Source organism: Sebastes fasciatus, chromosome 1, assembly GCF_043250625.1.
Source record: "Sebastes fasciatus isolate fSebFas1 chromosome 1, fSebFas1.pri, whole genome shotgun sequence".
NCBI lineage: Eukaryota > Metazoa > Chordata > Actinopteri > Perciformes > Sebastidae > Sebastes > Sebastes fasciatus.
This window is the reverse complement of record NC_133795.1, coordinates 8,181,663-8,205,802: the sequence shown is the minus strand read 5'-3', so window position 1 is coordinate 8,205,802 and position 24,140 is coordinate 8,181,663. Positions and strand designations below refer to the sequence as shown.

The 24,140-nt window shown below is 38.5% G+C and overlaps 1 protein-coding gene and 1 long non-coding RNA gene across 8 annotated transcripts in view; both read left to right on the top strand.

Moving 5' to 3' along the window:
- LOC141754769 (inter-alpha-trypsin inhibitor heavy chain H3-like) overlaps positions 1-13,128 on the top strand; it is a 49,481-nt gene extending 36,353 nt beyond the window's left edge. For 4 of the 7 annotated variants that reach the window (XM_074614499.1, XM_074614080.1, XM_074614257.1 and 1 more), the window contains exons 4-22: positions 981-1,138; positions 1,222-1,326; positions 2,624-2,786; positions 2,949-3,059; positions 3,524-3,652; positions 4,467-4,583; positions 4,668-4,836; positions 5,560-5,685; positions 6,026-6,207; positions 6,307-6,492; positions 7,334-7,473; positions 7,930-8,090; positions 9,188-9,217; positions 9,320-9,526; positions 10,302-10,415; positions 10,502-10,703; positions 11,341-11,516; positions 11,607-11,700; positions 11,811-13,128. In XM_074614499.1, the coding sequence (XP_074470600.1) occupies positions 981-1,138; positions 1,222-1,326; positions 2,624-2,786; positions 2,949-3,059; positions 3,524-3,652; positions 4,467-4,583; positions 4,668-4,836; positions 5,560-5,685; positions 6,026-6,207; positions 6,307-6,492; positions 7,334-7,473; positions 7,930-8,090; positions 9,188-9,217; positions 9,320-9,526; positions 10,302-10,415; positions 10,502-10,703; positions 11,341-11,516; positions 11,607-11,700; positions 11,811-11,952 (2,712 nt within the window). In that variant the 3' untranslated portion in view covers positions 11,953-13,128. The remainder of the gene's footprint in view (positions 1-980; positions 1,139-1,221; positions 1,327-2,623; positions 2,787-2,948; positions 3,060-3,523; positions 3,653-4,466; positions 4,584-4,667; positions 4,837-5,559; positions 5,686-6,025; positions 6,208-6,306; positions 6,493-7,333; positions 7,474-7,929; positions 8,091-9,187; positions 9,218-9,319; positions 9,527-10,301; positions 10,416-10,501; positions 10,704-11,340; positions 11,517-11,606; positions 11,701-11,810) is intronic. The other 3 variants (XM_074614173.1, XM_074614583.1, XM_074614337.1) reach the window with 2 other exon arrangements.
- Positions 13,129-15,150: 2,022 nt separating this feature from the next.
- Positions 15,151-24,140, top strand: part of LOC141753256 (uncharacterized) — an 84,692-nt gene continuing 75,702 nt past the window's right edge. The window contains exons 1-2 of the long non-coding RNA XR_012590424.1: positions 15,151-15,429; positions 18,071-18,164. This is a non-coding gene — a long non-coding RNA (uncharacterized LOC141753256). The remainder of the gene's footprint in view (positions 15,430-18,070; positions 18,165-24,140) is intronic.

The window sequence follows — 24,140 nt, the reverse complement described above, 5'->3', positions numbered from 1 at the left end:
CAAAAGAGAGGTATGACCTTTCCTAACAACAAGACATTTATACATTCATGTCATTGGGAATTTAATTGTGAAACCTGGATATAATAATTCATTACACATGAGACCATGGTCAAGATGGCTGGTAGCTTCTATCTCACAGTAGTGGTATTGTTACTGTTTGCAAAATTAAGTCCACATTTTCTATAAACTCTCATTGCTTCCAGATGTCACTCGTTCCCCCTGCGGTGTCCATTGGCACGTATTTCTTTTCTCTTTGCTTTGCTGGAGACGATAAACATGCTGGAAGTGATTCGTGTTTATTCCTTTCTCTAGAAAGTTTTGTCTTGCGTTGTATTGCATAACAGTGACCTCTCTGGGTTTTGTGACATGGATAATTTGGGGACATTTCTCATGACATCTGATCCCCAGTTCAGTAGAGAGATGACAATAAGCTGCCCGTTCTCATGGCCGCTGGTGTTGCTATAATTAGAGCTGAGCGATAATTCAATATGATAATTTATCGTGTCTCAATGGAATCGCATCGTGATGAAATCATGTATCGTGATACACAATTATGTCGTCTAAATTAATAATAAGAAGCACATCAATACTTGATGTGGAAAAAATAAGTACCAATACTCTCTTATTCACATGTTGGCATGTTTATTGGCCGGTATCAGCCATCTTAGCGACTTATTCCCATATTTATTCATTATTTCTTTAAGCATGGGAAGGGTTCAGTGATTTATTGGGAAAAATGAAAACACAAAGGCGTAATGGCATGGGGTGGCAAGTCTGAACAGAATTAAATGAGGCAGGTACAGTTAACAAATAGTATCAGATGATTGAAAGCAATGACACTAAGTGGAAACAGGTTGTCAGGTGACTCGAGGTAAAGAGGTTACTTCAGGACAGATGAGGGCATGAGGGAAAGTCTGAGGACCTCTGGTGGACAAGTAGAGAATGACAAAGAATGAGGCAGGATGTGTCCATCCTTTCAGATGGTGGAGGTGTACAGCGTGAGAGTGGACTCCACTGTGACATCTCGTTTCGCCCACACCGTCATGACCTCCAAGGCTCTGAACAAAGCAAACTCCTCCCAGGAAATCTTCTTCGAAGTGGAGCTGCCCAAGACTGCCTTCATCGTCAACTTCAGCATGTCAGTTAAAATGTAGTACTTTAAACTGTGAGCATAGATCCTGTCTTTCTTTACCTTTTGACAAGTGTCTTTGTGCCTCACAGGGAAATTGATGGTCGGATGTATACTGCGGAGGTGAAGGGGAAAGAGAAAGCTAAGAAACAGTATGATAAGGCCGTATCCTCTGGACAGACTGCTGGACTGGTGAAGTATGTTGTTACAGTGTGCATTGAACCAGTTTTGGTGGTGGTGGTGTGAACAACACATTAACCCATTTGTGCCCAAAGACTATATTCAGTATGAAAATGCTACAACATTTGGTGTGATTGGTCAAAAGTCGTGAAATTTGGTACGAACATACTTTAGGGCAAGTATCTAACAGTACAACTTAAAAATCTCACTTTTATTAAAGTAATAATCAAAATTCAGGACCCGGGCATGGCTCCATTAGCCCAACTGGTTTCCAGTTTGAAGTCGAGAAATCTGTGCACTGACTATGAAATGGTCCATCAGGCAGGGCTAACCTGTGACTCCGTCGACCTGCCTCACCACATCAGCACTGACGAGGAGATCGACAGACTCATCTCAGCTGTACAGCTGTTTCTGAAGGCTCTGCCCAAACCTACACTGGTTACTATGTCATGATGTCACATACCAGAGGAAAACAACCAGTCAGAGCTGATCTGGAGTCTGCCATCTCTGAGCAGCTGAGAAAAAAATGAGAAAGTTTGTGACCGGGGAACGCTCTCTCTCTGAAATGATCTGTGATTGGCCAAAGTCTCCTATCTCGGACGAGCCCCCAAATGTTACGACCCTACTTAAGGCTAGGGGAGGGGGGAGTAACAATGAAAAGTAAAACCGAGTGGAAAAGAGGAAATGAGGAAAACGGAGGCTGGTGCAACAGCAAATGATGTTTAATTAACTAAAACAGAACCAAAACTGACAACTAAACAACTTAAAGTACTTAACTGAAAATCAAGCTTACTGACAAAGTAAGACAAATAACTAGAAAAACACCTTGTCTATCGAGGATCGAGGATCGACACGAGTCAGTCCACGCACGCAACCCTGGACTGCCGAACTGGCACACTGGCCCTGGTGGCTCCTCCTCAGCAGCCTTTTATACTTCACCCTCGATTGCCAATTTGGAACACCGGTGCAGGAGAAGGGGGGAAGGGCATCTGCAGGGGAAGAGAGGCAGAGGGAAGGATCACCTCCAATACACACTAAACAGCTCCACGGCCATAACAATTGTGTTTATAAAATGTTTTTCATACTAAATATATATTTTACACTGCATGTGTGTGCACATCTTTGATATTCAAATGGTTGAGTTCATAGAAATATAATGGAGTCTATTGCAAAAACAGTAGTCCCGTGTACCCAAAGACTAGATATAGTATGATAAGAAAAACTCACTTTTCAGCCCAACGGTTTGAACGATTTTGAAATTAAAGATTTCAGTTGTGGGCACAAATGGGTTAAAGTACATGCCCATCATTACAGGGCTTCTGGACGGAATATGGAGATGTTTTCGGTGTCTGTCAACATTGCAGCCAAAAACAGCGTGACTTTCGTTCTGACCTACGAGGAGCTCCTTCAGAGGAAACTGGGCCAGTATGAGATTCTGACTCGAGTTAAACCCAAACAACCGGTGCAGGAGTTTCAGGTTGGACACACTTTCCTCTTTTAGTTTTCTTAATATTGGCATACTGGTCAGGAGGAGCTGAAAAACTGCTTGTCCAGTGTTTAGAATGTGAAATGTGAGGAATTTGTTTCCACACTTGATCTGCCTCGGTGATAATGTGTTCGTCTGTGTGTGTGGAGACAGATTGTGACAAACATCTATGAGCCTCAGGGAATTGCTTTTGTTGATGCCTCTGCAACCTTCCTCTCCAATGAGCTGCTCCCCCTGGTGGAGAAAACCGTCACAGACAAGAAGGTAAAGAGTTAAAAAAGATCCCCTTCTCTTTATAGACTTAAAAACGTGATGATTTTTAAGGGGAGGCCCCTCCCCAGGTGATTACGGTACATTTTTAACCAATAGATATCACCATGGAACTTCCCCAGTTGATAATTACATTAAGACAATTATTTTTTTGTATTCCAAGTTTTCTGAAATTTTGTTTAAATATGCAATGAGGCATCATCTAATAGTAACTTTTGGTGAATTTAGGAGAAATCTACAGACGCAAAAAGACAAAGTAGTAAAATAAACACCTAAATGTGTATTTTGGATGTTTTCTTTCCACTAGTCTGAAAAAAGACAAGTTATGGAAGCAAAACAGCCCAAAATCTCAAAATTGACAGTGCATGAAAAAGGATGTTTTTTTCTGGCGTGTCTTGCCTTAAGAATAAATGATGTGTCTAATAATGTCAACTGGAATGGATCTCTTTGTCTCTCAGGCACTCATCTATTTCTCACCAACAATGGAGCAGCAGAGGAAATGTCCAGGATGTGAAGGCACCATCATTGACGGAGATTTCATCATCAAGTACGATGTGAAACGAAAAGACGGCCTCGGGGAAGTTCAGGTCAGCAGTCAACAAAGACTTTGAAGCAGCACATAAGACTCAGTTATGTTACCTGAAGCATGATGATATCATGAGATTCGCCTGCTGGAGCACCGCCTCTTTTCACATTAACTCAAACAGCTGACATGTATTGTTGAATGAACTTTAAGTTGAATAATAGTATTAAAAGGTCCAGTGTGTAACATTTTAGGGGATCTATTAGCAGAAATAGAATATAATATTCATAACTTTGTTTTATCAGTGTATAATCACCTAAAACTAAGAATTGTTCTATTTTCGTTAGCTTAGAATGAGCCCTTCATATCTACATAGGGAGCGGGTCCTCTTTACGGAGTCCGCCATGTTGCTCCGCCATGTTTCTACAGTAGCCCAGAACGGACAAACCAAACACTGCCTCTAGAGAAAAACGTTTTTACGTTACATTAAGGCCACCGTAGTTCTCTGACATGCTTGTGAAACTGTGGTAACGTGAGCCGCAGAGTACAAAACCGTGGTACCGCCAGCCGCCGTCTGACTTCCGTTGCTCCTAATGTAGTGTTATTATGGTAAGGATGGCCTCTGAGTGAGGCGAACGGCGTTACCACAGTTTTGCATTCAGCGGCTCACTTTACCGCAGTCTTGGAAAGGGAGGAGTGAGCGGAAGGGTACTCATTCGGTTGCAATCTGTAACCACACCACTAGATGTCACTAAATTCTACACAGTGTACCTTTAATTTTCTTAGTTTTACTTTCCTAGCCCTTTGAGGTGAGCATAGCTGTGCCCTTGTGTTATATTTCCATATTGTTCTCAATCAGATGCTGTATTTCTCTTCAGATTGTCAACGGATACTTTGTGCACTTCTTCGCTCCACCTAACCTGGCCAGAGTCCCAAAGAATGTGGTGTTTGTGATCGACAGGAGCGGATCAATGAGTGGAAGAAAGATTGCACAGGTAACATGCTTTTTGTGTAGGTGAGCTCCATACTGTATGCATCACTGTATGTACATCTTCATAATATGAATTTAACCTTTGCAGACCCGGGATGCACTGGTCGCCATTCTGAATGACCTCCACGAAGAGGACCACTTTGCTCTCATCTTGTTTGATAATGACATTATCACCTGGAAGGACTCTCTTACCAAAGCAACAAAGGGAAATGTGACTAAAGCCATTGCCTACATCAAAAAACTAAAAGACAGTGGATGTAAGAGGAAAACAAGTGGTACCACTTTAATGAAATATTTTTTGTGCACTTTCTTTCTTCATTTGTCACCTCAATGCAGAATGAGGAAGGGTGACCACAGGCATTTTTATTTATTTTTTATTATTATTATTTTATTTTTTAATTTATTTTTAGAGGGCGACCAACGTCCCCCAGAAGGTGGCGCCCTAGGCAACTGCCTAAATGGCCTCTATGCCTTAAGCTGGCCCTAAACGTTACGTTTTGAACACAAACAAAACAGCTTGTTTAGATTTAGGCAACAAAACCACTTTGTTAAGTTTAGGGGAAAAGATTGTGTTTTGGCTTAAAATAACTATGTTTGAAAAGTGAAAGTGAAACTTGACGCTTGCGAACACAAAGACAACTACGCGTTGTTGGTTTCACACGAGATGCGGACCCCATTCTCTTGGGTGAAAGCCCTGTGTTTTGTGCTCCATCCATCGCCCCCGACCACCACACATGGAGCTTCACGCTAACTACACTACAGCGCCTGAATTACGGTTTTGCTCCTGTCATAATTACTACGGTCATAGAGATTGGTATGGATCTTCTCATCTAATGCTTGGCAAGAAAATGAAAACTTTCCCAAAATGTTGACCTATTCCTTTATAGAACTAATTGATGAATTGTTACTCTATTTCCTTTATGATAATGTATCTCAAGAAATCTTCATGTTAATCTGCTCATTGTGTTATTACCTTTCAGCCACCAACATCAATGACGCTGTACTGAGGGCAGTGAGCATGCTGGAGAAAGAAAGAAAACATAAGAACCTTCCAGAGAGGAGTGCGGATATGGTTATTTTACTGACTGATGGGATGCCAAACGCCGGTGAGCTGGAAGATCATAATATTTCATTCTCAAAGGTCAGAGAGGTCACTATATGTGGATTAAGTGCAGCATCTTAAAACAAGTCTGAGATGTAGGTAACAATCTGTGTGCATAAACATGTTGATAAGTTAATAGTTGTATCAGAAAGTAGTTAAAAGGGATTTGTTCTTTCTGACAGCTGTCTGCTGAATCCCTTCCAGATTTGTAAATGCAACAATTTGATTCACAATATACTGTAATTCAAACTTTTCAAAGTGTTGACAAGCTCTTAAAAAATCATAGATGTTAAGCAACTGTCTTGGCTTTCATTGCATGCTCATACGTAACACTTTGCATGTAGGGGAGTCCAACCTGGGAAGGATTCAGGAGAATGTGCGCTCTGCTATCGGAGGAAAGATGGCCATGTACTGTCTTGGATTTGGAAATGATGTGGATTACTCCTTCCTGGATGTGATGTGCAGACAAAACAAAGGAGTGGCCCGCAGAATTTTTGAGGGTTCAGATGCAGCTGTTCAACTCAAGGTAGGGTAAAAGAAATGCATGTTTGTGGACATGTGTTTGCACCTCCAAAGACGTTTAGGAAACAGACATTGCATGATTTGGGATGTGTCTTTGTTGCAGGGTTTCTATGAGGAGGTGGCCAGCCCTCTGCTCCTGGAGGTGGACCTGCGTTATCCTGACAGTGCAGTGGTCCTCTTGACCAAAAACCACTACAGCCAGTTGTTTAACGGCTCAGAGATTGTGGTGGCCGGTCGGCTGACCGACAATGACCTGGATAACTTCTTGGTGGAAGTGTTCGCCCAGGGGGTGAGAAATGAACAGTGATATGTCCATAAAAGCATAAATAAGACACGTTGTAGTCATGGTGATGAATAAACAGCATGTGCACTGAATATTGAATGCTAATAGTGATACTATGAACAAGTTGAACTTAGGTAGATTGTCGTAGTCTGGGTATTTTTACAGTTTGAGTGGCGTGTATTGAATGGATTGCCATGTAATTTTGTACATACAGTCATGGTCCCTAGCGGATGAATCCTACTGACCTGATCCATTAATTTTTCATGAGGCTTTATCATCAGGTCAAAATTCTAATTTGTCCAATACATTAGTTTATGACCAAATACCTGCAAAACTATTGATATTCAACCTCAACTGTGCATTATACTAATTAGCAAATGTTAGTGTGATATGATAAACTAAGATGGTGAACATGGTAAACATTACACCTGCTAAACATCAGCATGTTAGAATTGTCATTGTGACGTTAGCATTTAGCTAGCATTTAGTCTGCTAGCGCGCATTGCTGAAGACTCTACTATTAATTTCCTCTCTTGTCTGGCGATCTGACAATACGATATACTGGCGATACGATACAGGGGTTACAATGCAATATGCTTCAAACTGCCATAGTATGAAGAACACAACACCATATGCATAAAATCTGAGTTAAAAAAAAAAAAATGATGCAATCAAAACAGAGGGATCTGCATTTACATTTAACACAGTCACTGTAACATCCAACATCAAAACACAACACAAAATGAACCACTGACTGACACAAATCTTTGCATGTAAACTGTTCGATATTTTCTTACACCCCTACCTGTCAGTAATACCTGTCATTTAATCTCTCCTCTTTCTCTAGCCTGAAGAGGACTTCCAGGTGCAGGGAATGGCCAGTGTGGCAGACCTGGATGTGATCTACCCAGGACAAGAGTACATCTTTGGGGATTTCTCAGAGCGTCTGTGGGCCTACCTCACCATCCAACAGCTACTGGAGAAGAGGTTTGTTCATCTGAATTGTGTCTGTCAGCTTTATCTGTACTGAAAAATGTAGAAGAAGGTCCGCACACTGTAGCTCCCTTTAAGTGCAATTTATTGGCAAATCTTAGTTAGTGCCGAATCGAGCAGATGCTCTTCTTCAGAGTTAATAAATCCGCACAGATACGCCATCTTAAAAAGTAAATACTCTGGTCACATGATCATGTGAACAGTGTGTGGACCTTCTTCTACATTTTTCATTGCTGTCTTCTAATGGTCCAGCACCGGCCTACTACGGTTTTGGATGTGCGTGACCACTTAACATTGTTTAGCTTCATCTGCACTACCTAGACCAATCTGAAGCAACAACAGACAACAACAGACAACGACAGATACTCAAAGAATCTAATTTTTCTCATCATTGCATACTTTGTATTGTACAAAGTACAACCCGCTCTTTCATTTTTTTAAATCTCCCAGAGACATTGGTACTCAGCAGGAGAAAGACAACGCGACAGCCAAGGCCCTGGACATGTCCCTGCGATACAGCTTTGTCACCCCTCTCACCTCCATGGTGGTCACCAAGCCTGAAACTGAGGACGGAACAGAACCTCCTCTCATCGCTGACAAGCTGACTGAGGGTAAGGGAAATGCCATAGGTCATGTTTAAAGAAATAATAGTGTTACATTTAACATTTTGGAATATAATATTCATAACTATGTTTTCTTTAGTGTATAATCACCTGAAAGAAATGTTGTGTTTTTGTTAGCTTAGAATGAGCCCTTCATATCTACACAGGGAGCGGGTCCTCTTCATGGAGTCCGCCATGTTGCTCCGCCATGTTTCAACAGTAGCCCAGAACGGACAAACCAAACACTGCCTCTAGAGAGAACCTTTCACATTTTTACGTTACCTGAAGGCCACTGTAGTTCTCAGAAACTCTTGTGAAACTGCGGTAACGTGAGCCGCAGAGTGCAAAACAATGGTACCGCCAGCCGCACTCTGACTTCCGTTGCTCCTAAAGTAATGTTATTATGATAAGGTTGGCCTCTGAGCGAGTAGAACGGCGTTACCACGATTTTGCACACTGTCGCCCATGTTACTGCAGTCTTGGAAAGGGAGGAGTGAGCGGAGGGGTACTCAGTTGGTTGCAATCTGCAACCACACCACTAGATGTCACCAAATCCCACACACTGTACCTTTAATTAGTTAGCAGCTGATTTCTCTCTCTTTTTTATTTTTAAGAATACAAACAAGTGATAGTGATCAGCTAAACTAACTAGTAAACCAGAATATTCTTTCTTTTGAGATTTATAGCATATTTTTACATTATTAGAAACCCGTTGAATCATAAAACCTACTCAGTGTGCAGACAGTATATAGACGTCTCCACATGTACATGCCATACATAATCATCTAGTCCATGAATATCCATCTGATATTTCATTCTTTGCACTATTTGTATTGTTTGCAACACTTGACTTGTATATAGACATTTTATTTTTTATTTTATTTGTATTTGTATTTTTTTTCTTGTATTCTTGTATTCTTGTATTTCTATTCTGTGTGCATTGAGAGAGCTACATAAAAACTGGAGTCAAATTCCATGCATGTACATATTTGGCGAAATAAACCTGATTCTGATTCTGAATCAGTGTTTGTAAGTAGAACACGCCAAAGAAAGACATCCAACTAACTTAGTGTTGTGTGTTTTCTAACTGTTGTCCTGTTTCACAGACCAGCGACAGGAAGCAGAGAGACACGGCGGTACGACAATCTCTTTCAACTTATTAATGTGACATACTTTATAAATCTCATTTTGGGCTGAACAATTTTACTGAAGTATGCTTTTATTACTTTTGATAACAGGTTCAAATCCAGGTTCCTCTGCCCATTTTGGTAGTTCCGGTCGTGGCATTTCCCAGGGTGGCAGCTCTCATGGTAGCAGTTCCCGTGGTGGCGAATGGATCCTTTCCCGTCCCCGTGGTAGCAGTGCCCGTGGTAGCAGTGCCCGTGTTGGCAGTTCCCGTGGTGGCAGTTCCCGTGGTGGCAGTTCCCGTGGTGGCAGTTCAGATGGTAATCTTTTCATACAACAGTAATTTAACCAAAGAATATAGAAGCAAAGAGACGAAACTCTGGTGTTTTTTTGACAACAGCCGCTGACTCCATTTTGGACTGAAAACACTTATTATATTTAGAATATTTTATTGTTCAACACAGGCCATTTCGGTAGAATATGACAATAGAACATTTTTTATTTGTTTTACTTTTTTACGGCAGATTTAGGCGGTCGTTTTACTGGTGTCCGGTAGTTGCTTTCAGTCCAAAATGGCGGATGCGTAGCTCTGCTGCTCGGCGCTGATGTTGCAATGGAATGAACATTTGACTTTCAGTTCTTGGCAATATATGTTCTTTGGTTTAACTAATACATCATTCTCTCATATTTATGCTTTTACTGTTCATGTCACTTCTATTTAAATCTTTCTATTAAAAGTTTGTATTGGTGCATAAAAGACCAGACTCATCAAACACAGGAATCATCTGTATTTATCTTTCTAAAATTAAATCATTACAATAGTTAGCCATATCAGATGCAATGTCATGACACCTGTGACATTTTATAATTCAATTTTATTCTATTTAGTTTATTTTCCATCACAGCAGTTGTTGTTGGATTCACCACACATGCATCAAGTGTTTAATAGTGAAGAAATCAGGGTAGGCTCTACACTACTGCACTGAGGAATGTAACCAAAGAGTTTTACAGTTGCTGCAGCAGATTGTGTTTAAACATCATAATAACAAACTTGACTTTGACTATTATGCTTTCTGTTTGATGTTGCATGTGCAGTGGACGGAGATCCTCACTTCATGATAGAGCTGCCAGACAGAGACGACGCTCTGTGCTTCAACATCAACGACAAACCAGGAACCATTTTCAACCTGGTCAGAGACCCAAAATCAGGTCAGTCCTGAGTTGTTCTAAAAACAAAACACAAGACTCCTTTTTGTGGGAAGGGTCAACAAACTCAAACCTGTCATTATTTCCAGGCTTCGTGGTGAACGGCCAAATTATTGGCAAGAAGAAAGTTATTCCAGACGGTAACGTCAAAACCTACTTTGGCCGTTTTGGTATCATCCACCAGAAGTTTGGGTTGAGGCTGGAGGTGAGCACTGAGGACATCTCAGTCTTCTACGGTGGCCGGCAGCTCGTGCTGCCGTGGTCTGATACATTCTCTATTAAAGATACCAAGTGAGTAACACCGCCTTGCAAATATTAACTAAAATTATTGGAAAACAACACATGTTTTAAACGGAAATCATAAAAATTATTTATATTTACTTAATATGTATTTTGTCATTTCGGTCATAAAAAATGCTTTAAAAATTTGATGTTTTTAAAATAATTTTCAATTTGTTGTGTTTATCACACAATAAAGTTCCTGTAGTAAATACATAAAACAAGGTTCTATTGTTATACCTTAAAAATACCACTCCGACGGTATATAAATAGAAACTAAACAAAAAATAGGATCAGTAAAAATATATTTGATATAATACAATACAATATATTATTCAATCTGATTTTAATCTGTGATCCTCACCTCAATCACTGTTGTAAATGTAACGTCCTTACACTGTTTTAATGTAATTAGATTTATTTTTTTAATTATTGTTATTGCTTACTGTTTCTTTTGCTGTTTTTACTATGTAAAGTGCCTTTGAGTACTTTTTAGAGCGCTATATAAAATAAATATGTAATAATAATAATAATGATAATACATTTATTATTGTTATTATTATTACAAGTCGAATAATAACTCTTCACAAGGCTCCTGTGAATCACAAAGAAATTAAATAACCACAACTGTGTTGTCTCTTTTCTCCAGTATGGACTTCATGTTAACTAAGAACAGCAGCCTGACGGTGGCGCTGAGGCACTCGGTTAAATTTATGGTCATTAAACACACAAAGGTTTGGAAGAGACGCCACGATCAACAAGACTACCTGGGTTTCTACACCCTGGACAGCCACCACTTGTCTGCTTCGGTTCACGGCTTGCTAGGTAGAGAACGGCCAGAAAGTTTCATAGCGTGATGCTTTGGTTTATGTTGCTATTTTATATTTTCTGATTCCTAATTTTGAATAAATCCAGGTCAGTTCTACCATGGCGTTGGGTTCGAGGTGACAGACCAGGAGAAATTAGATGCCACCATGTATGTGAAGGGACAAACACTCAACGTGACCAGGTGAACATGCCTCATAAAGTTTACACATAATGCATGCAAGGGGATTTGTTTTTGCATATATAGACACACACACACACGTCCTCATTTCGTTTTTTTAATCTCTTCCACAGACACTGGCAGAAGGACTTCAGCAGGGATGTGAAGAATGGGGAAAATATTCCCTGCTGGTTTGTTGACAACGATGGAGCCGGCCTCGTCGATGGCAGACCCTCAGACTACATTGTGTCAAAGCTTTTTAAGGCTGCTTTTTGAAAATGTCAGTGGTAATGCACCGGGGGCCACATTATTATGGCGAGAGATAGCAGATTATAGACAACGTCACAGACAACGTCACAGTTGTAAACAGCAACGCAATTCCGTTGAAATTCCAAAACTCATAACAGGACATTAATTACTAAAAATGACACCGTTACTGACAATGTGTATGGTGTCTGAAAGTTCAAGCGCAGTCTTGATAGATTTATACTGATGACATAAATAATAAAGCTTTCCAATATTAGGCTATCATAGAATTATGTAATGTAAATGTAAATCCCATTTTATTGTCACTCATTGTACACAGCACAGCACATTGAAATTTAGCAGTTTTGCATTTAACCCATCGTTGTATATTAGGAGCAGCTACTATACAGCTGCCCGGGGAGCATTTTAGGGGATCGGTGCCTTGCTCAAGGGCACTTCGGCTGTGCCCAGGAGGTGAACTGGCATTTCTCCAGCTACCAGTCCACGCTCCGTACTTGGTCCGTGTGGGAACTTACTTGCGGCAAACTTCCAGTTCCCAAGCCAAGTCCCTATGGACTGAGCTACTGCTGTTGAATTATATAAGTCTTCATACTTCACCTGCCAAATTAACTTCAAATATTTTAATATAAAAGAAGTCAGTGCAGGAGTTACACTGGATGTACCTCGACATGAGGTAATATGTGTGTGTACACATGACCCTGGCCACAACTATACCACACTGTGCTTTGTGATCCGCACCTTTACTCACAGAAATACTGCCCTTCACCTCCTCGAGAAGAGGTGAACGATAACTACTTGGCATATATACGGACTGTGTGACTGTGGTGTCGCCCCAAAAAGAGGGAACCTCTACACTGATGTGGACAAAAACCCTCCCACATACTGTACGTCCTGAACTCTCACTGTAGCTCTAACTGGGCTTAATGCCAACCTTGCACCACTAGGGAGAAACCATCAATGAGCATCATCCTGTGGATGTGCTTCTTGTGATTTTATTGTTGAAAAGTTGCACACTGATAAACTATTAAGACACAAAGTTTAAACAAATGCTGCCATTATGTTACAAGTAATACAATTTTGACTTCAAATTCAAATTTGAAGTCTACATTACAAGTGTTCTTGAGTCTTTCAAACGATTTTGATATTGGTTCTGTATGTGACTACAATAAATACACATGTACACCAGTTTGTCTTTTATTGCTGTAGCTTTTAGGAAGATTAAACTGATCAATTCAGGATAACTAGAAAAAGGTTTGATTTGACATCACAGAGTTGTGCTTCATTAAGCCCAGTGTGTCAGCTTGCTTGAGGCTTAATGACTGGAGACTCTTTCTATCGCTCTCTCTCAGACATCATATGTACCCATGGTACTCAAATATTTATGTAGCCCATGTATTATTCTCGGGTTAGTGATGTCACAGTTATCCCACTAGAGGGAGCTCCACTGATTTTGTGCCATGCAGATTCAAAAACTTTATGGGAAAGGTCTCATTTTTATATCCGGCAGCAGTTATGTGGAATGGGTTGCCTGCAAACCTTAAGTCAATTAGCTCTATTGGAAACTATGAGTCCTCCCAAGAGCTGGCTGAGTAGCAGCTGATCCTAAATATAACTAGTGAATCGGTTGAGTTGCAATAGGTCCTAAATACCCATCTTGTTTCTTTAAGTTGTTAAGTTGCTACTGTAGGGAAATTGTGTCTGTGTCTGTGGTCCACAATAATATCAAGACTTAGAATTGGACACATGGTACTAAACCGCACTCTATTTAAATCAGGTAAACATGATACAGGTAGATGTAATTACTTCGGGCGAGAGGAAACGGAGGAGCATGTTGTATTGCATTGTGAGAGATATGAGAATGAATAGAGGTTTTTTTAATATCTATATATTGTAATTTGCTTAATGAATTGTATATATGTGTATATATATGTTTTTTTTTAATTTTGTTCTTTTTTTCTCATTATTGAATTGACGCTTTGGCAATATTGTTCACCTAACACAGTCATGCCAATAAAGCATATTGAATTGAATTGAAATGAATTGAATTGAATATGAGGAAGAAAGAAGGCAATTGATTCAAGGCTTTAGAGAGATTAAAGTGCACTTTGATTTAATAGATATTCTACAAAAGAACTCACTAAATGTGTGTTTTAGAATATCATAATCAGTAATTAGACAAATTAATATTGAGTTTTATTTATTTATTCATTAATTTATTTATTTATTTATTCATTTATTCATTCATTCATTCATTCATTCATTCATTCATTCATTTATTTATTCATTTGTTTATTTATTTAATCATTCATTCATTCATTCATTCATTTATTTATTTGTAGTTATTGTTTTTTTAATATTGTAATTACTAGCCAGTCTGACCCACTGACTAGGTACCTAACAGAATATTATTTCAGTTTCTTAGACAAATTAATATTGATTGAAAAATTGTGTTTTTTTATTCATTCATTTATTAATTAATTAATTAATTTGTTAATTTGTGCATTCATTCATTCATTCATTCATGTATTAATTAATTAATTAATTAATTTATTTATTCATTCATTCATTTATTCATTCATTTATTTATTCATTTATTCATTCATTCATTCATTTATTTATTCATTCATTTAATCATTTATTTATTCATTCATTTATTTATTCATTCATTAATTCATTCATTTATTTATTCATCTATTTATTCATTCATTCATTCATTTATTTATTTATTTATTTGTAGTTATTGTTTTTTTAATATTGTAATTACTAGCCAGTCTGACCCACTGACTAGGTACCTAACAGAATATTATTTCAGTTTCTTAGACAAATTAATATTGATTGAAAAATTGTGTTTTTTTATTCATTCATTTATTAATTAATTAATTAATTTGTTAATTTGTGCATTCATTCATTCATTCATTCATGTATTAATTAATTAATTAATTAATTTATTTATTCATTCATTCATTTATTCATTCATTTATTTATTCATTTATTCATTCATTCATTCATTTATTTATTCATTCATTTAATCATTTATTTATTCATTCATTTATTTATTCATTCATTAATTCATTCATTTATTTATTCATCTATTTATTCATTCATTCATTCATTTATTTATTTATTTATTTGTAGCTATTGTTTTTTTTAATATTGTAAATACTAACCAGTCTGATCCGCTGACTCCATACCGGATGGTGGCGGTAATGCACCACCTCGTTATGGCCACAGGGAGCAGCAGTGAGCTCATCGCGGCTTGTTGCGTAGGGCTGATTATAAAATAACCTCATCATATTATATGAGTTTTTCCGACCCATTGTAGTTGGGCTAATATTTGAAATGACCTTACATTTGCTTATACCAACATTTCTGTCTGTGTAGCCTCATAGAAGCATCTTCATGGGTCGGGAGGAGACTGTTTCTAGACTGAATCTCCCCTGAAGAGAGAAGACCAGAAACGGGTGTTGAATTAACGTTTAGACGGAGGTATGGACTTTTTCCTGTGTGCTCTAACTAGATGTGTTCACCAGGAGCTCACTAAACTTTAACGTTACATATAATGTTACAAACTTGACAACATAAACAGTCTAAATGGTTCCCTTTGTGTTTCCTGTTGCAATGGTTGTTAATATAGTAGTAGCTGACAGGAAGTAAACTTGGACCAAAGCTGTTGCCTAGCAACAGAATGGCATTGAAAAGGTTTAAAGTATCCTGTACACTACAGACAGTACTGTAGACTGCACACTACTGTACACTAGTGTAGGACTAATTTCAGTTGCAGTTGGTTTAAAAACGATTTGTGTCAGTGCTTATGAAACCTTAATAATGTAGTTTGCATTATGTTCTCTAATGTTCCTTTACATGTACGCTTTACAAATTATTGAAGGTGGAAAAAGAAGAAGAAGGTGCTTGACTGAGACCAGACACAGGTGTCGGATAAACATGTGGACAGGGGTATGTCATTTTTCTGTGTGCTTTAACTAGAATTTTTTCACCAGGTGCAAGTCAAAACTGCTCCACCAAATGAAAATCTGCTCAAAGATTGTAGGTCAACCTCTTGAGAAACTCTATGAATCAGCCTATCATAATAACATCTTAAGGCTGGCTAACACCATCGTCTCTGACCCCAGCCATGTTTTGAACAGTGAATATGAATTGTTACCATCAAATCGGAGATACAGTGTTCCACGCTTTAATAAGGTTAGACTGGAGCACTCTTTTGTACACCAGTCAATCCTAAAACTAAATATGGAGCCTAATCCCAGATCAAATGTACGTTGAAGGACCCTGAATATTGTCTTCTGTGATTGTAATGTTTAAATGTACGTATCCTTGTTTCTGGTCTTTCTCCTTTTTGTGATGTTGCAAATGGAGCTGCTGTGATGCAAAACAAATTTCAGACCTGTCTGAGAATAAAGTATTATCGTATTATCGTATCGTAGCTCACTAACCTGTACATATACAGTATAGTACACTGTACACAACATAAAGTACTGTATATTACTATACACTAGTGTAGGACTACAGTAATTTCAGCTGCAGTAAATTTAAACATATTTGTGTCAGTACTTATGAAACCTTAGTAATGCAGTTTGCCTTATGTTCATTAATGTTCCTTTACTTGTATGCTTTACAAATTATTGAAGGTGGAAAAATCATTATTGACAGATAATCCAAAATTAAGTCAAATTATAAGTCAAATTAATAAGTCATAGACATTAGGATAGAAAGGTGACACTCTAATGATAATAGAAAAGGTCACGATTCATCTTTGTGGTCATTTTATTTTTATCAACAAACAACAAATCTGTAAATGTGTTTTAATACAAAGCCTTTGTTAAAGGCCCTGAGTGCCCATGGTACAGCCTCACAGGTGATTTCAATTGACTAGCTGATTAATTGACTCCTCTGGTCTGTGTGAGATTGTACAGACTGTTGTTGATAGACCTTTTTCACAGCAGACATTTTAACTTGTCATAGTAAGAAAATCACAGGTGTTACTAACAACATTTACGATGGCTCTGTTCTATTAAAGAGTCCCAGTAAGCCACCATGACAGTGAGCCAGCATGCACAATACCATGACCCTGAGTCTGAAGAAGCTAGAGTTCAACACTCATTAATGTTGTTATTTACACCTGTGCTTTTCCTACTGTGATTTGTCAAAATGTCTTCTGTGAAAAATTATTATTGATTCTCCTTGTTAGCATTATTGCACCTGTTGGATGGAGAAATTACACCTTTATCATTCTTATAAATACTTACCCTGTAATTCCCTGCATAGTTCCACACAACTTCAACCTGAGCAGAGGTACAGACTACCTGCCAGACTACATGATAACACACACACTCATGTTTGGGTTGCTACCTTTTTTCCCTAATGTCTTTTAGGGTAACATTATAATGCAATTGTTAACTTCACTGAAGGATGCTCCTTTAAGTATTTAATGGCCAGGTAATTGTTTGAAAGTTTACAATAGCTCTCAGTATTCTCAATCATTAGAGTCTCTTTTTTGTCTTTATTTCACTATTTCTATTGAAGTCCATGAATGGCATGTTAGGCATGGTGTGTTGTCATTGTTCAAAGTTTTATTGTTTAGTGGACGCATTTTTAGCTTGGGTCACAATTTACCCCCTATTGCCAGCCTCTGGACATTATTGAGCTCTACCTTTTGGAGCTATCAGGTCAGTCTGCGTCATAGTCACTCTGATTGTGCTGTAGTGACTGGTGTGATATATCTCCTTATTTTACCAACAGCTCAGAACACGCATTTTCTTCATCTCTGTCCCCCTTTACATCCCTCAATTGGATGTATTTGGATGGAGTGTTTTTGCATGCATACGTACAGTACTTGCCCCTATGCAGAGTCTAAAATGTTGTGAGTGTGTGTGAGAACACTGTACTCTAACAGCTTACCAGTTCTTATTACATGGCTCTGGTGTGTGTACTAGTAGTTAACGTTAACTAGCTCATGTTTTTAATGTTCAGGCTACCGCTACAACAACAACGTAGGGCTGAATTTTAAAATTAACCATACCATAATATATGAGATTGTCTGACTCATTGTAGTTGGTGTAATATTAAAATGACCATACATTTGTTTATACTAACATTTCTATCTGTGCAGCCCCAAAGACGCATCTTCATGGGTCAGAAGAGGAGACTGTTTCTTGACTGAACATCACCTGAAGAGAGACGACCAGAAACAGGTGTGGACGGAGGTATGTCATTTTTCTGTGTGCTCTAACTAAATGTTTTCACCAGGAGCTCATTAACCTATACATATAGCATTACAGTATAGTATACTTCACACTACATACAGTATACTATACTGTATATTACTATAGATGCAGTAGTGTAGGACTAAAGTCATTTCAGCCGCAGTAAGTTAAATATTTGTTTCAGTAGGCTACTTATGAAACCGTAACAATGCAGTTTGCATTATGTTCATTAATGTTCCTTTACTTGTATGCATTTTCAGCATGGGTCAAAATGAATCCCCGATTGCCTGCCTCTGAACATTTTTGAGCTAACAGGTCATTCAGTCTGCGCTATAGTCTCTCTGATTGTGGTGTAGTGAATGGTGTGATATATCTTTATCTTATCAACAGCTCAGAACACACATTTTCTCCATTTCCGTCCCCCTTTATATGTGTTTTTACATACATACATGCTGTACTTGCCCCTATGCAGAGTCTAAAATGTAGATTGTGTGTGTGTGGTGTGTGTGTGTGAGAACACTGTACTGTAACAACCTCACCAGCTCTTATTACATGGCTCTGGTGTGTGTACTAATAGATCCAGGGCAAGTGTGTTGACCCCAGTCATGTCGGAAGTTCAGGAGTTGAGAGGGATTTTCTTAAGGGGATCTTTGCAGAAGTGTTTGCTTGTGTGTGTCTGTCTCTTTGTATGTGTGTGTTAGTGTAAGCTTTGCTGATTAACACCAGATGTGCGGGGCTCAGGGTGTCGGCAATAGCTTGAGAGGGCCCCACTGTACTCCTTTCGGCCCTGGTTGCAGAAAATGCTCAAGCGACTTCTTCACACATGGCTGACATTAATATCTTTGCTGTTCATCCCCCAGATCCCCATGAGGTTAGAAACATCAGGTCAGACTAAGAGTTTTAATAAGAAGGTTGTGCAGCAAAGGCAGGGAGTTAATGTAGGTCTCCTGCTGCTCCACTAGAGGGCGGGAGAGAGCTGCAAAACATCTGTAGAGTCTCAGCTCAGGTCCCATAGTCGACTACTGTGAGATAATGTTATTTTTTCCAGGGATTTTTGCAGTTTTTCAGTTTTTACTTTTAAAGCACAGGAACATTGTGTTTTTGTATTTAATGTATTCAAATCACATTTTAAAGATAAATAGTTGACCTAGAAAGTTCCACATAGAAACTACTGCAATATTTGTGACTGAAGCGACTGAATTAAAGTTGTGATTAGTGCTGCAACTAAGGATTATTTTCATTATTGATTAATCTTTGACATTTGTTTTGATTAACCTATTTATTGTTTAAGTCTATAAAATGTCAGAAAATTGTGAAAAATGACTATCACAAATTCCCAGAGCCCAAAGTGGCATTGATAAACTGATTATTTTGCAGTGGTGGAAGAAGTACTCAGATATTTTACTGAAGTAAAAGTAGCAAAACTACAGTGTAAAAATACTCTGTTGCAAGTAAACGTCCTGCATTCAAAATCTTACTCAAGGAAAATTACATTAGTATTAGCATCAAAATATACTCAAAGTACCAAAAAGATTTTTTTTCAGAATCACATGTAATATATTCCTCGATATATAATTAATGATGCATTAATGTGTACATCACATTAATGTTGTAGCTGGTAAAGGTGCGGCTTATTTTAATTACTTTATATACTGCAGGGTAGCTTAATCTATAATTATTCATCATAACTTATTAGTTGGTTTATTTTTCATTATTTATCTGAATCTTCAAAAGTAACTAAAGCTGTCAAATAAATGTAGTGGAGTAAAAAACATTTCCCTCTGAGATGTAGTGGGGTAGAAGTTTAAAGTAACAGAAAATGGAAATACTCTAGTAAAGTACCGCAAAATTATACTGAAGTACAGTACTTGAGTAAACGTATTTAGTTACATTCCACCACTTTTATTTTGTCTAACTAACAGTCATCAACCAAAGACATTAATTTACAGAGCAGCAAATCTGAGTATCTAGAATTTTTCCTTTTCTATATGACTTAAACGATTACTCGATTATTAAAATTGTTGGTGATTTATCAACTGTCGATTGACTAATTGCACAGCAGATTCATGGTTTCAGTCCTAGTTATGATTATTGCGACGGATTAGATGAAAGTAGAAGTCGTTGTAAACTGGGCTACAACTAACGATTATTAACTCGATTAATCGATTAGTTGTTTGGTCATGAAATATCCGAAAATTGTTAAAAATGTTGATCAGTGTTTCCCAAAGCGTCTTGTTTAGTTCACAGGTCAAAGAGATTCAGTTTACTGTCATAGAGGAGTAAAGAAACCAGAAAATATTCAAATTTAAGAAGCTGGAATATTTTTTTTTCTTAAAAAATTACTCAGAAGAATTACCAAAATAGTTGGCGATTAATTTAATAGTTGACAACTAATCGATTAATCATTGCAGCTCTAGTAGTAAATCATTCTAAAAGAAGGAAATCTTCCTTACTATAGAATATTTTGACAGCTTTTTTTGTCAAAGTAAATCTCTTTAATTAATGTTGCATTTTGAAACTGCTGTCCCAGATGAACTTTTATCTTGTTGTATGCAAAACTTGAAAATGCAAGAACATCTGCTCTTGAACAGCTGTGCAGTGAGACATTTGTCTGAACGCTCAAGTTTGTCACGAGTTCTATTATCTCATGTCACTTCTTCCGTTTCAACCCCACTTTCTTGAACCCTTTCCTCCGTCCTCACCTCCCAGGTCTCCCCCCTCCATCCCCCGCCTGCCCGTCTCTCTACCTTTTGTCCCTGTGTGAATATTTCACATTGCTGCTGCCGCTGGTGCGTGATGCGGGGCACTGAGCGCTCATTGTGTGTACGCAGTGTGGGTGCTGCGGTATGCGGCTCCTCGGCGTGTGGTGTGTCGTGACAGGCGTGTGGCTGCTGACGCCAGCCGGCCGCCTGCCTGTCTGTCTGTCTGTCTGTTCGGTTACACCTGACCGACGCTGACATCGCCGTACTCACACACACCCACACATACACACACACAAAAGCATGCCACCACTAGATATGGTGCCCAAAAGTTAAATTAAGGGTCATCGACCCCTCGCCCAGCACTGTAGTCTGCCCACTCGTCCCTTCAGTACAGAAGGTTGACATTTGTGGGTTAATGGGTGTCACCAAAATGTAGTTTCACTTTGAAAATTTAACCTGCTTGATTTCAATGTAATTTAACTACAGCTGTTGCATATCTGCTGCAGTTAATATTAATAATATTAAGGCAGATTTATACTATTGCTTTTCCAGCACATGCACTCTTATATTATTTTGAATATGTACCAAAGTGTGTCGAACCCTATTGCAAGAGAAATTTTCTTGTGGCATTTATTTTACATTGAAAATGCATTATTGAATTTTGTGGTTTTGAAACGTGCTATGCAGGTCTGCTCTGCTCTGAAATGCAGTGAAGGCCGGGCGATATTGCGGCGCACCGTGGTGTAATCCTTGGTATTTAGTGTGTTCTCTCAGGCTGCCGAGGTGAAAAGTTGAACCTGGTGTTGACCTTCTCTTGAGAGAGGGCTTAGCTCTGAAGTCAGGCGCAGGCCAAACGCACAGGGAGGATATTCTCAAGTTCCTCCTTTCCCTCCCTCACGTGCATCGCTCTCCTCTCCGTGGCCACCCTCCCCTCCCACACGGAAACAATTAGCATCTGTGATAAGACGTCGCACATATTTCCATCATTTTATCTCGTCGGTTTTTGTTTGTTTGTTTTTCCGTCATGACAAAAGTCTTGTGTCCTCTTGTCATGGCGCTGTTAATCACAATTACATCTCATCTAGGTGCAAGGAGTTGGAGAGAGAAAGAAGGAGAAATAGGCTGATGGGGGCCTTATGTTTATCACTGCAGGGAGTTGAATTCCAGATGGAGAGATAATGAAGTGAACAAGCAAACAATTATGCAAAAATAGACAAAGTGGGGGGGAAAAAAAGAGAGAGCAGACTGACAGACGACAGGAATGATGTTTGGGGCAAATTAGACACGTTTTTATTTGTACTCCCAAGAGGCCAGTTCAAGACAGGTCTGCACTATCACCAGAAAATAAGAGTACAGGTCTGTATTTTACTGATATATCTGTGATTATCATAAACCCTCACAACCACAACAAATACTCAAAAACAGTTTTTTCCCCTTGTTTTGGTGTGGAACTGTTTGTGTGTACAGTATTTTAAATATTTAGGAGCCTAATGTTGATCCAAAAAGGAAATTGTTTTAGGTGTGTGCTTGTGATAATACACTTCAGTACAATGATCTAAAGAGTTATCTATGTCAGTGGTTCCCAACCTTTTTCCTTAAGGGACCCCTTTTCTGTCATTGAGTTAACTGTCGAACCCTGACTATTTAATGGATATTTCATATTATATTAAATAAATAACAATAACGGTACAGAACAGCTGATAAATTGTACAATTAACCCAAATAGTGAACGCAATAACTGCAGGAAGTTTGTGTAAAACGAGTGATTTAGATGAAAGCAGATTATTTCCTCTGAATATTGCATCAGAGATGAATTTTCCTGTTATTTTTGGGGACTTTTAATACAATACTCTGTATTGTGTATTTTGTTTTTATTTTAACAATCATTTATACTCAATAGGCTTTTTTGGACAAATTCAGTGTTTACTTCTCACTGATGCTTGGTCATTGTTCTATTAGCTCTTTGGTTGTTTTAACTGTTTCGCTTCGTAGCTTGTGTTCAGGTTTTCCCCGTGTCCTCATCCTGTGAGAATTGTTTTAAATTTTTATTTTAAATAATAATCCAAACTTTAAAAATAACAATTTCATTTAGTTTTCTTCACAGAAATTAATGAAATGCTGAGATATAGGCCAACTGTATCTAAAAAAAAAAAGTAAGTGTCTTACCCCCTTAAAATCAAAAATAACTTGTAACCCCTCCTGAAGCTTTGGCGACCCTTAGTGGGGGTGGGACCCCCAGGTTGGGAACCAGTAATTTATGTGACCATGAATGTATAGAAAGAGGCATTTCAACAATGTTTGTGTTTGTGTGCATCTCTTGTTGTTTCTATGTTGTTTTCGTCCCCCTGAGGGAAAGAGCATTAACCACTGTGTATGATTTAGCGTCTTATGTTTAATCATGTGTCGTATCATCATACGCCTCAGACGTGCTGATCCACGCGCTATTTTGTTAAAGCAACTTGACCCAGAATTCAAAACTAAGTCTGACATTCTTCCAGTCCGGCGGAGCAGGAGAATACACGGCCTGAAGATACGAGTCCGACAGTAGATGTTGAGTCGTGCTGCCCTCCGTTCTCCATCTGTTTTAGTTTTGGAGTGGTTGTGATAACCTCAGCCTGACCCCTGATTGGGCTAATCTCACCCTCATCTTCTTGCGCTGGTCAGCTGACGGAACGCCGCGCTGCAATTGGTGGGCGCGCTGCTGAGGAAGAGGAATTTGTTTAGCATTGTGTTGGGGTAACAGTTAGCCACTGAGAAGTTTAGTCTACTGTCTGAACCATAGCAAAGCTTCAAAACACAAAAACAGAAGGAATGTTTAGGGTGAGCGTTCATAGAGCAAAACATGTTGGCTTTCCCAGGCATGAAAAACTGTTCCCCCCGCAGGCAGTAAGTATAAACTCATGTGTTCAGCACAGTGCTGACATTAATAGTTGTAACATCTGTAAATAAATTGAACTAGCCCTTTGTCTTCCATCTCCAGAAGTGAGGGCTTATATCCAGTTCAAAGCAGATATTATTCTAACTATCCCCTAATGCGTCCAATGTATTAACCCATTAAAGACTATATTTAGTGTGATACAGAAAAATGACACAACATTTGTTCTGATTGGTCAAAAGTCTTGAAATTTGGCATGGAAATACTTTACAGTATGTACAACAATACAACTTTGAAATTTTTGGATCACATAAAAAAAATCACACTTTTATTACAGCAATAGACAAATTCATTTTTTTTTTGTAAATTAGGAGAAAGGCTAACATTGTGTTTATTAAT